This window comes from Mytilus trossulus, unplaced genomic scaffold (assembly GCF_036588685.1).
Source record: "Mytilus trossulus isolate FHL-02 unplaced genomic scaffold, PNRI_Mtr1.1.1.hap1 h1tg000122l__unscaffolded, whole genome shotgun sequence".
Lineage (NCBI taxonomy): Eukaryota > Metazoa > Mollusca > Bivalvia > Mytilida > Mytilidae > Mytilus > Mytilus trossulus.
The window spans coordinates 1,682,266-1,696,683 of NW_026963298.1; the positions used below are offsets into that span (position 1 = coordinate 1,682,266).

The window sequence follows — 14,418 nt, forward strand, 5'->3', positions numbered from 1 at the left end:
TATGTACAACTTACCTTGTTCTGAAAATTGATCTCGATTCCATTATCAATAAGCAATTGGACCATTTCTGTATTTCCTGTACTTGCAGCACTGTGTAGTGCAGTGGAACCATCCTTGGTAGAAACAAAGTGATGATATAACAGTGTTACACATAAAAAATAAAAAAAAATCAGCATAAGGGAATTACACAATGATCCCGCAAAGTCACACATCCAATTTTATTGTCCACTACATATATTCTTTCTCTAACTTCTATGAGATCTTTTGGAAAGATTGAATTTTCATGCAAATGAGACTAAAACTGCAATGTGTTTCAATTTCAGGTTAAAACCGTTTGTAGTTACGTATCTCGTTGTTGTAAGACATATACACTTAAATTGTGGTTAATGAAGTAAACAAAATTGAGAGCTTTGTTGTCCCCTGCGTGTTTTTTCTCTCACTATTTTGTCCAACATAATTGTGTGTGACAGCTATGTAGGACATTCTAATTGGATGTTAAAATATTCTATAGAATACTATTTTTTTAAATGCAGATCGTTTGTTTACAATTTATTTTGTCTTGTACTACCTCTACATTGGCGACATATTTGACAAATTGTGTTGCTCAACGCACGATAAGTGCAAATCAAACTCACATTGACTAACACACATTTTAACTTATATTGAGGCATGGATCTTAAAATAATTGAACGACGTACAAAATGACAAATTAACCCCTATTTACTCACTACATACTTAATTTTACAGGCATGTGTTATCCCTATTTTTCTATATTGCTTGTTACACGTGTATAAAACGTATTTGTGCGTTTAACGCATGTTTTTTTCCAAACATGTGTATAACAGGCGTGAAAAAATATTAAACATTGTCTAGTTTTTATTGCTACTGTAGGTATAGAGTGTGTTAATTGAAAAAAAGCTTTCTAAAAATAAAGTTGATATGTAAGTTATATTTGCATTATCAAATCAATATGCAACACTATCTTGTATATTGTGCATATAGGTAAAAGGGGGACAAAAAATACAAGAGGGACATTAAAACACATATGTTGAAACTCCTTGGCTAAAAATAAAAAAAAAAAAAAAATTAAGATAAAGTATATATGGACTTGAACTTAAAATGACGCTAGGAATGAACTAATTTTTTTAATCACTAACTCTTTAAAATTTATCAGATGTGGACTTTTGTACGAGGTCAATACGTTATATATGGAACTGTTCAGATTATATGTACCGAGAACGAAGTTTGAGTGGCAAAATCATCTAACAGGTCCATATACAACGTATTGACTGAGTGAGAGTCCTTAACCTATATATTACAAATGTAAATAATGTATAAGATTGACGTATAATATCCTTCTATGTATTTTTTAATCGTATGTATTAAATACCAATATTCTTTAAATAACTTCTGATCACAGCTTATTGCGCTAGATTCCTTTTATTGATAGCGTCTGCCTTTGAACATAACATACTTGATATCTCCTTTAGAATAACTGAAAAACATATTTTCGTCTGATGTGGGCCTTCCTCCATTGTTGGTTTGTATGATAGCATGACGTCATAATTCTTAATTTACTACTATATTTTGTTTTATTGACCGCCAAACACAAATACATAGAATCATAGCGGTAATATAGCTTACAAATAGAAAAAAAGCCAATGAAAATAAACAGGAGAAAGCTACACTATATGTTATATTTGTAAATTCTTAAAATATCAATACACTTTCTAGGAAACTTAAAACATTTGACACGTGAAGTATAACACAGTTTGCTGAACACAACAATGAAACTGAAATATGTATGGTCAAACTCAGGCAAGTTAATGCAGTTTAAACAAATTTAGCAATGATTTTCGGTGTTTGCATCGCAATCTAAAATTGACGTCATTTTCCTAACTATTCGACACGTGATTGGCTAGAACGTTTCGTCGACGTCAAATTTGAGCTTGTCACCAACAGCTGATCGGGCACCTTGTTATGATAGAAGTCAGTGTCTTCAGTTCGACAACAACACGTTACTATAGATGTGGGTTGCTTATATTTTGAGGTACGTTAGTTTTAAATTATTTTAGCCTTCTTCCGAGGATCTTGGATATTCATTTCATTCACGATTATGAATGAAGTCTGAAGAGAAAGCTGCATGTTTACTTAAAAAATGTGGTTATTTACAAGTTTCGCTGTCAACATGATGTTGGCAGTCTGTTAGAAACTTCCTTTGAATTAATTCTTCACGTTTACACAATTTTACTTGCTTATAAACAATCCAATCTTTATTGACTACTGACTTTATAAATATAATTTCACGTCGACAGTTTGCAGACTGACCAGGGATGCATTCATGCGGGTCAAATGTTTAAATTTGGGATCTCAGTGGTCAGAAACCATGATCAACCATGCAACGTGAGGAGTAGAATTTGTTAAAATGTCCGAACAACATGCCGGCTGAGGCCCGCCACCTTTCACCTATGCATTTACCCCCCCCCCCCCTCTTTAATTAGTCTCGTATGTGAATGTAACAGCCAGTATGTTCCGTCAGTTACTTTGTTCCGGCGGAACTTTTGAACTAGTTATTTCGTTCCGATGGAACTTTTCAACTAGTTGTTTTATTCCGAGTGTAGTCGAAAAGTTCCGGAAAAAAGTAGCTAGTTAAAAAGTCCCGGAACAATTTATCTGGTTGAATAGTTCTGGCGGAACAGAACAACTAGTTAATTCGGTCAGAATGTTGCCTTCATAACGGAATAAGTTGCAATTCATTGTTATACATTAATCTGTTTGATATTTTTAAAAGTATACCCACATGAGGAGGAACTGTTGGGCTAGTTTATTAGTTCCAGTTTTGACTAATTTGCCAAAGAGGAACTTTGTGACTAGTTGATAAGTTCCTTTTGACTTTTGTAATCAGTATCTTGGTTCCCCTTTGAAAGGTTCAAATATAATATGTTATGCTTTTACTTTGCATCAATTCTCCAAATGGAACTTTGTGACTGGTTGATAAGTTCCGTTGGAACTTTTGGGCTAGTTTGTTAGTTCCGGTTTTGACTAATTTGGCAAAAAGGAACTTTCTAACTAGCTTTCCAATTGTGAACTTTCCATTTGTAAGTAGCAACATTCCAGCAGCACCTACATACGGGGTATATACCTTCATATTGATACAATATTCCCATGCTTGCATTTCCTATCATGATTTTCTTGATAGAAGGTTTCTGCTCACAGGGAAGTTATTAAACCAAGAGTTCCAAATAGTGAAGTTGAAATCATCCCTTCGTAAATTTTACTGACGCCTTCTTTCATTTTTAGTAAGACGTTGTCAGGTTATTTTCGATTGATGATTTTGACTGTACCTCTGGTATGTTTCGTCACCCTTTTTAATACATAAAACATCATTTGTGGGCTGTTGAATCTTATTAACCATTTGCATAATCCTTTTCATATTTTTTTTTCGAAAAAGAAACGTTTTAGTGGTTAATTTAAAGCAAACCAAATGAAAAAAGTCACACTAATATAAGCCACCAATAGTTCATGCTACGTTTTTGATAACGCTGAGTTTATGTTCACGTGCACTCTACATTTTGTACACTGTTTGCCACGGAAAATATTGACATAATCATTTCAGATACGTTTTTCGCTTGTTATTGTTTTATGTACAACTTACCTTGTTCTGAGCATTGATCTCGATTCCGTTATCAATAAGTAATTGAACAATTTCTGTATTTCCTTTACTTGCAGCAATGTGTAGTGCAGTGGAACCATCCTTGATAGAATAAAGTAACGATATAACAGTGTTACAAATAAAACAAATCATCGTAAGGGTATATAACGGTCACACATCCCTTTATAAGTGTTATTGCTGTTATTGTTTTTTCGGCTGATGATTAAATTCTCCATTACCTATTCTTTCTCTTACTTCTATGAGATCTTTCTTAAAGATGGAATTTTCATACAAATGAGACTACTGTGGATTCATTATTATTCGTTAGATACCAATTTTCGTGGATTTCTAAGGTATAGGTGAACCACGAAATTAAATGTAGAACGAAAAATAAATTTTCTATAGGCTTGTCTGCAGACTTCGGCAAAACCACGAAATCAAATATCCACGAACATGCAAGTTTTTCTTAATCCACGAAAATTGATACCCACGAAAATAAATGAATCCACAGTAAAACTGCAATGTGTTTCAATTCCAGCTTAAAAATGTGTGAAGTGACGTATTCGTTATTGTAAGACATATACACTAAACATGTGGTTAAGGAAGTAAAAGAAATGTGAGCTTTGTTGTCCCCTGCGTATTTTTCTCTCTCTCTCTTTTGTCCACAATAATTGTTTGGGACAGCCGTGTAGGACAATCTAATTGGATGTTACAATATTCTATAAAATACTATTTTTTTTAAATGCAGATCGTTAGTCAACATTTGTTTTTTGCTTGTATTAACTCTACATTGCCGACATATTTATCAAATGTTGTTGCCAACGCACGATAAGCGTAAATCAAACTCATATTGACTAACTCACAGTTTGACTTATATCGAGGCATGGATCTTAAAATCAATTAACGACGTACACAATGAAAAAAAACCTATTTACCTACTGAATACTTTATTTTTCAGGCATGTACTATCCTTTTTTTTTTATATGCATATTCGTGACCTATTTGTTACTTAATCCTTATTCCTTATTCGATCCTTATTCCTTACCTAATATGTTACTCCCGTTTAATGGTTACTTGTTACTTATATCAAAACAAATCATTAGAACTTATCACTATCATCGTTGAAGAGATGAATATCGTAAATAAATGAATTATTAAATAACTTGTACTTTTTAATGCTGACCTCGTTTTTAAGTAAGAAAACAGAAGAAACTTGAACATTATCGTGATATGTGAACCTTCATTTTGTTTTGATACAATGTCATAAACAATGTCGTATCATTAACTACGTGGTGTGACGTCAGATTGAGTTAACTTGTCGGTTTTTATATGACTGCATTAGAATTTACTCCTCTTGGTAGTACATGTAAATATTGATGAAAATCAGAAAATATTGACTAACTCACAGTTTGACTTATATCGAAGCAAAAGAGTCTGAAATTGACTTTATGTTTGAAAATGCAAATAAACAACATGACCTGCTAAAGTTCACTTACGAATGCAATAAACAGTCCATAAAATTTCTAGACCTAGAAATCTTCAAGGGCGAACGCTTCAAAAATACTGGTGTTTTAGACCTGAAATGTTTTACAAAGAAAACTGAAAAATTCCAATATCTTCATAAAAACTCAAACCATCCCATCTCAAACTTTAAATCTTTTATTAAAGGCGAAGGCATTCGCATACTTAGAAACACCAACAATGAAAGTGAATTTCAAACCAGAAAAAATATTTTTATTGAAAAACTGTTAAAAAGAGGATATAAACGGAAATTGGTAGAACAAATTCTATCAAAAATCAAATTCCAAGACAGGCAAATTAAATTAAAGAAAAAGAACAAAGTTGAAAATAAATACAATGTATCATTCATTACAAATTATCATCCTCAAGCAGAAAAACTTCAAAAAGTATTCTGGAAATACTGGCATCTTATTAAAACGGATTCTACAATAGGTGCTAAATTCCATAAAAACCTATCAATAGGTTTCAAAAGAAACAGAAACATTGGTGAATTAGTTAAACGAACTATAAAATAATTTATCTAAACCTCACAGTTCCTACTAAACATTTAACTGTGTGGAACTAATTAATGACCATCATGTAAACAGCACATGTAAAATGATATTCTTCTGAGGACAAATTCGTACTCTGAAACGCTTAATTAATTAATTCAACATTGGTTGAAAAAGTTAAGAAAAACAAAAAACAAATCAAAAAGTGGAATTATTAAAAACACAATTCAGAAACGGTTTAAAATATTTAGAATTAAAAAAAAATAAAAAAAATAAATAAATAAATTAAAGTAAAATAGTAATAAAAAAGAAATAAATAAAAAATCTAAAATAAACAAATCAAAACAAACCAAAACAAAAACAATAGGGGTGGTCTCTGATGAAGGTTTCCCTGGAATAAAAGCATTTCCGAAATAACCCGAAACATTGCGTACATAGCACAGTATCAATGTAAGGCCAGAGATATGATTCGCACCTAAATGGGTGGATATTGGATCAATTTCTATGAACTCACAGTTCCTACTTAACATTTAACTGTGTGAAACTAATTAATGACCATCATGTAAACAACACATGTAAAATGATATTCTTCTGAGGACAAATTCGTACTCTGAAACGCTTAATTAATTAATTCAACATTGGTTGAAAAAGTTAAGAAAAACAAAAAACAAATCAAAAAGTGGAATTATTAAAAACACAATTCAGAAACGGTTTAAAATATTTAGAATTAAAAAAAAAAAAAAAAAATAAATTAAAGTAAAATAGTAATAAAAAAGAAATAAATAAAAAATCTAAAATAAACAAATCAAAACAAAAACAATAGGGGTGGTCTCTGATGAAGGTTTCCCTGGAATAAAAACATTTCCGAAATAACCCGAAACATTGTGTACATAGCACAGTATCAATGTAAGGCCAGAGATATGATTCGCACCTAAATGGGTGGATATTGGATCAATTTCTATGAAATCAAAGTTCATCAACTACTTATTTCCTTTGTCTCAATCTAAGAAAAATGTCATCAAATATATTGAACTTCAGCTGTAGACCATCAGATATCCTTCCATATACACCACAGTTGAAGTACCATACGTCGCTGAACCATTCAGTCTCATTTAGTCTTTTCGTCAGTTCAATGTTGCTTTTGGAAATGTCATCATAGAATCTTACATGGTCTTGTAAATACTTCTTTTCTCGCATCACTCTTCGTTTGACATCACTACTAAATAGTCTCACAATAAGAGGTTTTGGTCCTAATTTGTCAGATGGAATTCTATGGATGGCGACAACATCTCTTTCCTCAAGTTCAACATTCATGTCCCTTTTTCACTTTACTAATAAAGTCCGCACGCAGATCTTGTCGCTCTCGCCATGGAAAGTTTATAACTCTTATGTTGTTTTTGCGAGAATATTGTTCATTGTAGTTGCTGCTGGTAATAGCTTCTCTTGTCAGTCGTTCATTTTCGGATGCGAAAGCAAATTTACAGATCTAACATTGTTGGGTTGATGTTTAGACGAGTTGTATATACATTATGTACACAGCCATGTATCACCATCATTGATGGCGATCCGATGGATACATCTGTTGTAGAGTTGTCACTGACTTAGACGTACTTATAAATATAATTATTTTCTGTGCGTGTATATTAAAATGATTTGTAGGATCCTTTACTATAGATCATTTAACTGATCTGTAACAATAATAATGCTATAGATAAATGCAAGAAATCTAGCAACTGAGTTAAGAAAAACACTGACATGTCTGTCCTTTACAGTCGCATTACGTCTAAGAATTATGCAGTGCCTATAATACTGGTAATCATGGCAATGTGAAGGGGAACGTCATAAGTATTCATGGGTATCTGGTTGAGGAATAGAGAATAGCTAGCGATAACCTAAAAAAAAAGTTTGTTTTTTTGTATATGAAAGAGGTTTGAAGTACTGCATAACATATCAATTACGAAAATTAAACAAACAAATGAAGCGTGTATTTATATACTATTACAGTAACTCACATAGTCTTGATAGTTGACATTTGCTCCTCCCTCTAAACATATCTTTATTACTTGCGTGTCACCCCAACTAGCAGCAGTAAGTAGATCCTGTATAACATAAAACAACTGTTCGAATGTAAAAATAATTAATATGATAAATAAACAAAATCAAGAAATTAAGACACAACACTTAACATCGGGGCTTCAAAAAATATCCTCATTCTCCTAACTTGAACATGAAGGATCCGATCAGTACACATCCTGTAAGAGGATGCTGACATTGTACAATGCGTGTACCTCCGATACAAAAATAACCATGGTATCTGCAACACTAATCAATTCAAAACTAAAACAAAAATAAAAAAATTTGGATTTTTTTTTGTCTATGAAGAAATAACATAAAAAAATAGTGCACACTGAAAAACGCTAGTAACGGGTTATTTAATAGTGTGCACTACATATTTCTTATGTTATTTCGAATAGACAGAAAAAATATCACAGTCATTTTTTACATTTGTTAATGCCTGTACCAAGTCAGGAATATAAGAGTTCTTGTCCATTCGTTTTTGATGCGTTTTGTTATTTTATTTTGCCATGTGATTATGGACTTTCCAAATTGATTTTACTCTTAGTTCAGTATTTTTGTGATGTTACTTTTTTTTTATAATTTAATTCTATATTCCATTTTAAACCGTAAAAAATCATGAAAAACGTAATTAGTAATTAGTTTATTACAGTGTCACAATCTAACATTATACATAATATATTATACATCAGATAAAAACAGCATAAACATATATTAGATTCCTGCCTTAAGAGACATAGGTGACACTTTTCCCTCATGCTCATTAAGGTGGTACCTAACACTACAGGGAGATAACTCCGAAAAATCACCTAAACGTTTTAATGACGTTGTGTTTTTAAGGGAATATTAAGCTTCTCAATGATCAAAATTAGTGTTTGTCAAACTGCTATATAACCAGTGTAATTTTTCTGATAAAATGCTTGGTTCAAATTTTTTGAAACTTTTATATTTTTGTCAAAGGGTCAAAGTAAATACTTTGTCAAAATTTTATGAAAATTAAACGAGCCAAATTAATTTAAGTGAAAGTGTTGGGTACCACCTTAAATGCATACACAGTTAAAAACATTTAAAAAGAAAAAAAAATACAAAATACAAAACATATATTTCGTTGATCAGCATTTTTTTCACGATAAGAACAAAAAAGGTAAAATTGATTCAAAAATCTTAAATAATATGCTAATAAACAATAATAAGAAATTTAAGTTCTTTAAAATTTATAAATTTATCTTTCTCCTCTTCAACGTCAAATGCAATGTTTTAGCTAATAAGAATTGGGTTTCATCACAATTCATAATATGATTAATATGATTAAAATTAATTCTACACTCCAGATAATAAAAAACAAAGTTTGATAAAAAGGGTTAATTTAAAAGTTCTTCTCTCAAGTCCGAATTAAAATTACAGTTCAGTAAAAAATATTGTTCAGTTTCAATCGTATTTCCATCACAAAACTGACAAATTCTTTCATTTAAAGATGTAACTAGCTTGGTGTTTCGTCCTGTTTCAATGGCGTTTTAGTTTGTAACCCACGGATAACTACTGTTTCATTCATTAATGACTCAGATTATATTTGCGTTATTGTTCTATTATTGCCTTGCTTATAACTTTTGTTAATTTATATAATATTTATTTAGTTTTTAAATGGCGAAAATAATTCGCTTATCAGCTTCCTCAGCAGATGGTTGGAAAACGGATTGTACATTTGTTTTGTGTTTATGTCAGGAAGTCACAACAGACCTAATGAAATCGTCAGATGAAGGATATACTGTGTTGAGCCAAAAATTTCCTAGCTGCTTATATGCATATGAAACGTGCAGGACTTAAAACATAACAAGGACCACTCATTCTGTCTGACGATGTAACTAATATACGTAATACGACTTTCTATCCAAGAGTTTGCAAAACGAGTTTGAGCACTTAAATTATGTGCGGTTAACGTGTGAACATATTACGTCCGAAAAAAAAATCATGGTCATCATTCCATTCTTAAGAAAGACTGTTGAAGTGAGTCTTACCTGCTTAATGTCATTTAGTCAAGAACAAGCAAATCAGTTACTACCATAAAACATTCGATGGATGAGGTAAGGGATATTGTGTCGTTTTTGAAACCTGGTCAAACTCCAATGATAACAGCAGACCAACCGCTATTTGTGTTGGCAAAGCAAATTCAAGGGGAATGGCCAAATGAATACGGCGAAAACAAATTCGTTGTTCGGTGGTATACATATTGATATGGCATGTTTTAAGGTTGTGGTTGATTTATTGCGGGATAGTGGTTGGACAGATGCTTTTTCAGAAGCTGATGTTTCATAATCTGGGACCGCAGAATCGTTCTTGTCAAGTTCTAATACTCCAAAACCGAGACTAGCCCATCAGGTAAACGCCCGTTTATTGTTTGATTTGCTAATGTCTGCTTATGAAAGTTTTAATAACGAAAATCCTGATGAATCAATAGAATTTGACGATTTTATACAATGGTGTGATGAAAGAAACTCATTTTGAAATTTGATATTATGTTCTTGAAATTCAGCTGTTGATTTTGTCGTATATTTTGTCAAAGATGATGGTTATGAGCAAAATGATGTAAATATTTATTTGAAGATGGCCGCCGTGAAACAAAATCAAAAACATGTTGGCTACCCCTCTAACATGATGAAGTACGACCAAAAGAACGTATGTGCCAAATCCTATTCTTGTATCGCTATTTGCATGATTTTGTCAAATTTCTGTACTAAGCCGCCCCACTATTTTGTTTATTTCGCATTTTTTTTTTTTTTTTTTTTTATTTTTGATTATGTTATCAAAAATGAAAAATAGGCTAAAAGAGGGATACATATTAATTGCAAAACGAATTCAAAGCGTAACGAAACAAAAACAAAACAAAAATAAACTTAATGTTGCTAATAAGTTGAAGTATAGAATAAAATCAGAGGTAGAAATTTGTTAGTGGTAAAAATTGGATCACAAACTAAATATTTCTCAAAAACGGAAGATGTATTTTAAGAGACACGGCTTTGATTATCCCCATTTTTGTTAGGAATAAAAAAAAAAGCACCAAATATATCAAATTATTTTTATATTGGACATCACATGATATAACAGAATCCTGATCTGTTGTTGTTTTCTTTTGCATCGATAGAAAAAAATAGTTCAACCGGCATTAAAATATTTGTTTAACAAAAATCTCAAATATAAGCTAAGCATATCAGAGAAATAATTCAGAATTATTTGGTTTCCTTAGCGTCCACCATTTAGGAGTAATAGTGAAAACTAAAAAACTTGCAGAAGGCGAAATAGTATGGTAGCTAAGGGTTAATTATGTATATATTTTGTACTCTACTTAAGGGAATAAAAAAGCTTAAAACGTGTTACATGCTTCCTGCTATACACGCTGAATTGAAGAGTAGGATAACATATTTAGTAGCTTGGAACCAGTATACTGTTCAAATATATTCAACGTTAATATCAAACTCATCCTGCTTATCTTGTGATAGCTGAATACTTTCATACCATATAAACTTAAAAATGCACAAATGATACATACGGGTCTATTCCTTAATACAAAACAAATATCGTTTCCTGCGTATCATAATGCTAGACGAGCTTTTATTGTGATGGGTCAAATGGTTTGACAGAGTAATAAGGCAACTGCATAATGTTTTTTGTTGTTTTTGGTAATTTTTTTTTTTTAATTTTTTTTTAATAACATCAAACCGAATTTAAATGTACTCATTTGTTTTGTTTCTATGTGTAACGTAATAGTATTAAAACATTTGACTTTTCAAACCTTTATAACACATTCCAAACTAAAAGACAAATCGAAAGAGTTGGTATTGCTTTGCTACATAAAAAAGAATGGCCAATGAAAATACATGTATCTTGTTTCAGGAAGGGATACATCCTGCTTTGTAAATGATTACTCTGATTTAAGCAAAAAATTATCTGAAACTGACATTATCAAGATGCTTGATTTCTTGATTGACAACACATGTGTTACGTTCGGAGGACGTGTTTTTCAACAGACTGTCGGCATTCCAATGGGAACAAATTGTGCCCCTTCTCTTGCCGACTTGTTTCTTTATTAGTATGAGGTTGACTTCATACAGAAACGTCTTAGGAAGAAAGACAAGAAGTTAGCAATATCCTCTTTCTTTCCGCTATATAGATGATGTTCTTTCACGAAATAATTCAAAATTTGTAGACTATGTCGAATTCATCTTTCCCATTGAACTAGAGATAAAGAATACCATATATACAGTTAAGTCGGCCTCATATCTTTGACTAGCATCTATAAATTGACAATGAGGGTCGATTGAAAACAAAACTTTTGCAACAAAAGAGATGATTTCAGCTTTCCAATTGTTGACTTTCGAAGTAGCAACATTCCATCAACACCAGCATACAGTGTAAATATCTCCCAATTGATACGATATTCCGGTGCTTGAATATTTCTATCATGATTTTTTTTGATAGATGGTTGTTGCTCACAAGGAAGCTATTAAATCAAGAGTTCCAAATGGTGAAGTTGAAATCATGTCTTCGTAAATTTAACGCACGCCATCACGAGTTGGTTGACCGTTATGGAATAACGGTTTTACAAATAATATCGGATATGTTCCTTACGTTGTAACTACAGTCCCCTTCCTTTTCATAAATGTTACAGTGTTGCCTTTATTTACCTACCGAATTAGACTATTTACCGGATTTGATATCTCATAAGCAACACGACAAGTGATGCCACATGTGGAACAGGATCTGCTTACCATTCCGGAGCACCTGAGATCACCCCTAGTTTTTGGTTGGGTTCGTGTTGTTAATTCTTTAGCTTTCTATGTTGTGTTATGCGTACTATTGTTTGTCTGTTTGTCCTTTTCATTTCTAGCCATGGCATTGTCAGTTTATTGTCGATTTATGAGTTTGACTGTCCCTCTGGTATCTTTCGTCCCTCTTTTATGCAAATTAACGAACGGACAACCTTCATCATTCACATGCTGATCAATGTATACACAACTAAGAGGCCACAGTATTCAATGCCTCATGCAGAATTGATAAGAAGTTGATAAGCAGAAATGTTAAAGTTTACATTGGTTAGATAGGCTAATGCATAACCCTATCTTTATACAGCACTATTTTGCCTCTGTTAGTTTTCAAAAAGTCATAGATAGTGCGATTCCTAGAAATATATCACAACCTTGTCTTCCGAGTTAATTCAAAAATTGTTTTTATATCTTACAACAAGAAGCATTATTTGAAACATTGTGTGTTCTTATTTTTAAAAAGATTTTTCCTGTTAACATAAATAATAAAGAAAATCGTTAAACAACTCATATATATATATAGATTGCCTAACAATGTAATTATAACACACTATTTAGTATGTAAAAATAAGAATGTTTAAAATATTTACAAAATGATGAAAATAAACGCAATATTTCGCTAGACCAACTAGCTTTATCAAGCGTGCATCTATCCAGGTGAAATGTAGATGATAAGAAACTTTTGCAGCTCAACGTCTATGTTGCACCTAACTGCATTTAAAATAAGAAAATTTTGCAGCTCGATGTCTATGAGCAATTGAATTTAGCTGCTTTGAAAATAAGAAAATTTTGCAGCTCAATGTACATGTTGTATTGGATTTAGCTACCTTAAAAATACATAATTGGTAGTTGAAGTTAGCAACGTCCATTGGCCAATATTACGGGATAAAAAGGACGATGCTATGTTTTAAATTATTCTTCATCTTTCCTGTATCGTTTTTCGTCTTTTTCGTTAAGACCATCAGGTTCTAAAGTGTTGAGTTGGTGGATTCAAAAGTTTTCTCTTCTCCTTCTCGCCGTGATGTCCCACTCGGTGTTGACTTCTATAATTTGGAAAGTAACATTATCAAAAGGATGTTTCGTTGAACGAAGATGTCTTGTGAGAGGACAGTTTTTGTTGGTTTTGTACGATGAACGATGGTTATTGAGCCGAATATTAAATTTGTCCATTGTTTCTCCCACATACTGAATGCCACAAGTGTCACATGTTAATATATAAATTGAGTTCTCCGTTTTACAGTTGGAATTAGAGTAGATGGTATAATTTTGTTTGGTAACGGAGCCGATGAAAGAACTGCTTGTATTGGCAGCTTTACAACACAAACAATTCCTTCGACCACATTGTTTCTAGCAACCGGGCGATGAATTAGGCTGCTTAACTAATACAAATGTCACTAATTTGTCACGGATGTTTTTAGGACTTCTGAAGGCCATGACTGGTGGTGAGGAAAATACTTTTTTTAGATTTAAATCATTTTCTATAATTTTCCAATGCTTCTGAACAATGGATGACACATTTTTAAAATCAGGATGGTAAGTGAGTACAAGGGGTGTTCTGTTAGCTGCTTTATTCTTATCTTTGTACTCAAGAAGTTCTTGGCGACTAGTTTTGTTTGCTCTTTCGAAAGCGCTATCAATGATGTTGTTATTGTATCCTCGAACAACTAGATGTTTACGAAGTTGTCCAAGTCTAGCATTTTTCGTATTTTCAGTAGAGCATATTCTTTTGATTCGCAATGCCTGGCTGAATGGGATACCACGGGAGCAGTGTTTAGGATGGCAACTTTTAGGAGAAAGGAATTGATGTTTGTCCGTTTGTTTGGTATGGAGGTCCGTTATAATGGTTCCGTTCTTGATGTAA

The 14,418-nt window shown here is 32.2% G+C and overlaps 1 protein-coding gene across 1 annotated transcript in view; it reads right to left on the bottom strand.

The window, feature by feature from the left end:
- LOC134700087 (putative ankyrin repeat protein RF_0381) overlaps window positions 1-6,978 on the bottom strand; it is a 29,554-nt gene extending 22,576 nt beyond the window's left edge. Inside the window, exons 1-3 of the mRNA XM_063561457.1 lie at window positions 6,832-6,978; window positions 3,656-3,754; window positions 15-113 (exon numbers count right to left, since the gene is read on the bottom strand). Of these exons, the coding sequence (XP_063417527.1) occupies window positions 15-113; window positions 3,656-3,754; window positions 6,832-6,978 (345 nt within the window). The remainder of the gene's footprint in view (window positions 1-14; window positions 114-3,655; window positions 3,755-6,831) is intronic.
- Between the last annotated feature and the right edge of the window lie 7,440 nt (window positions 6,979-14,418).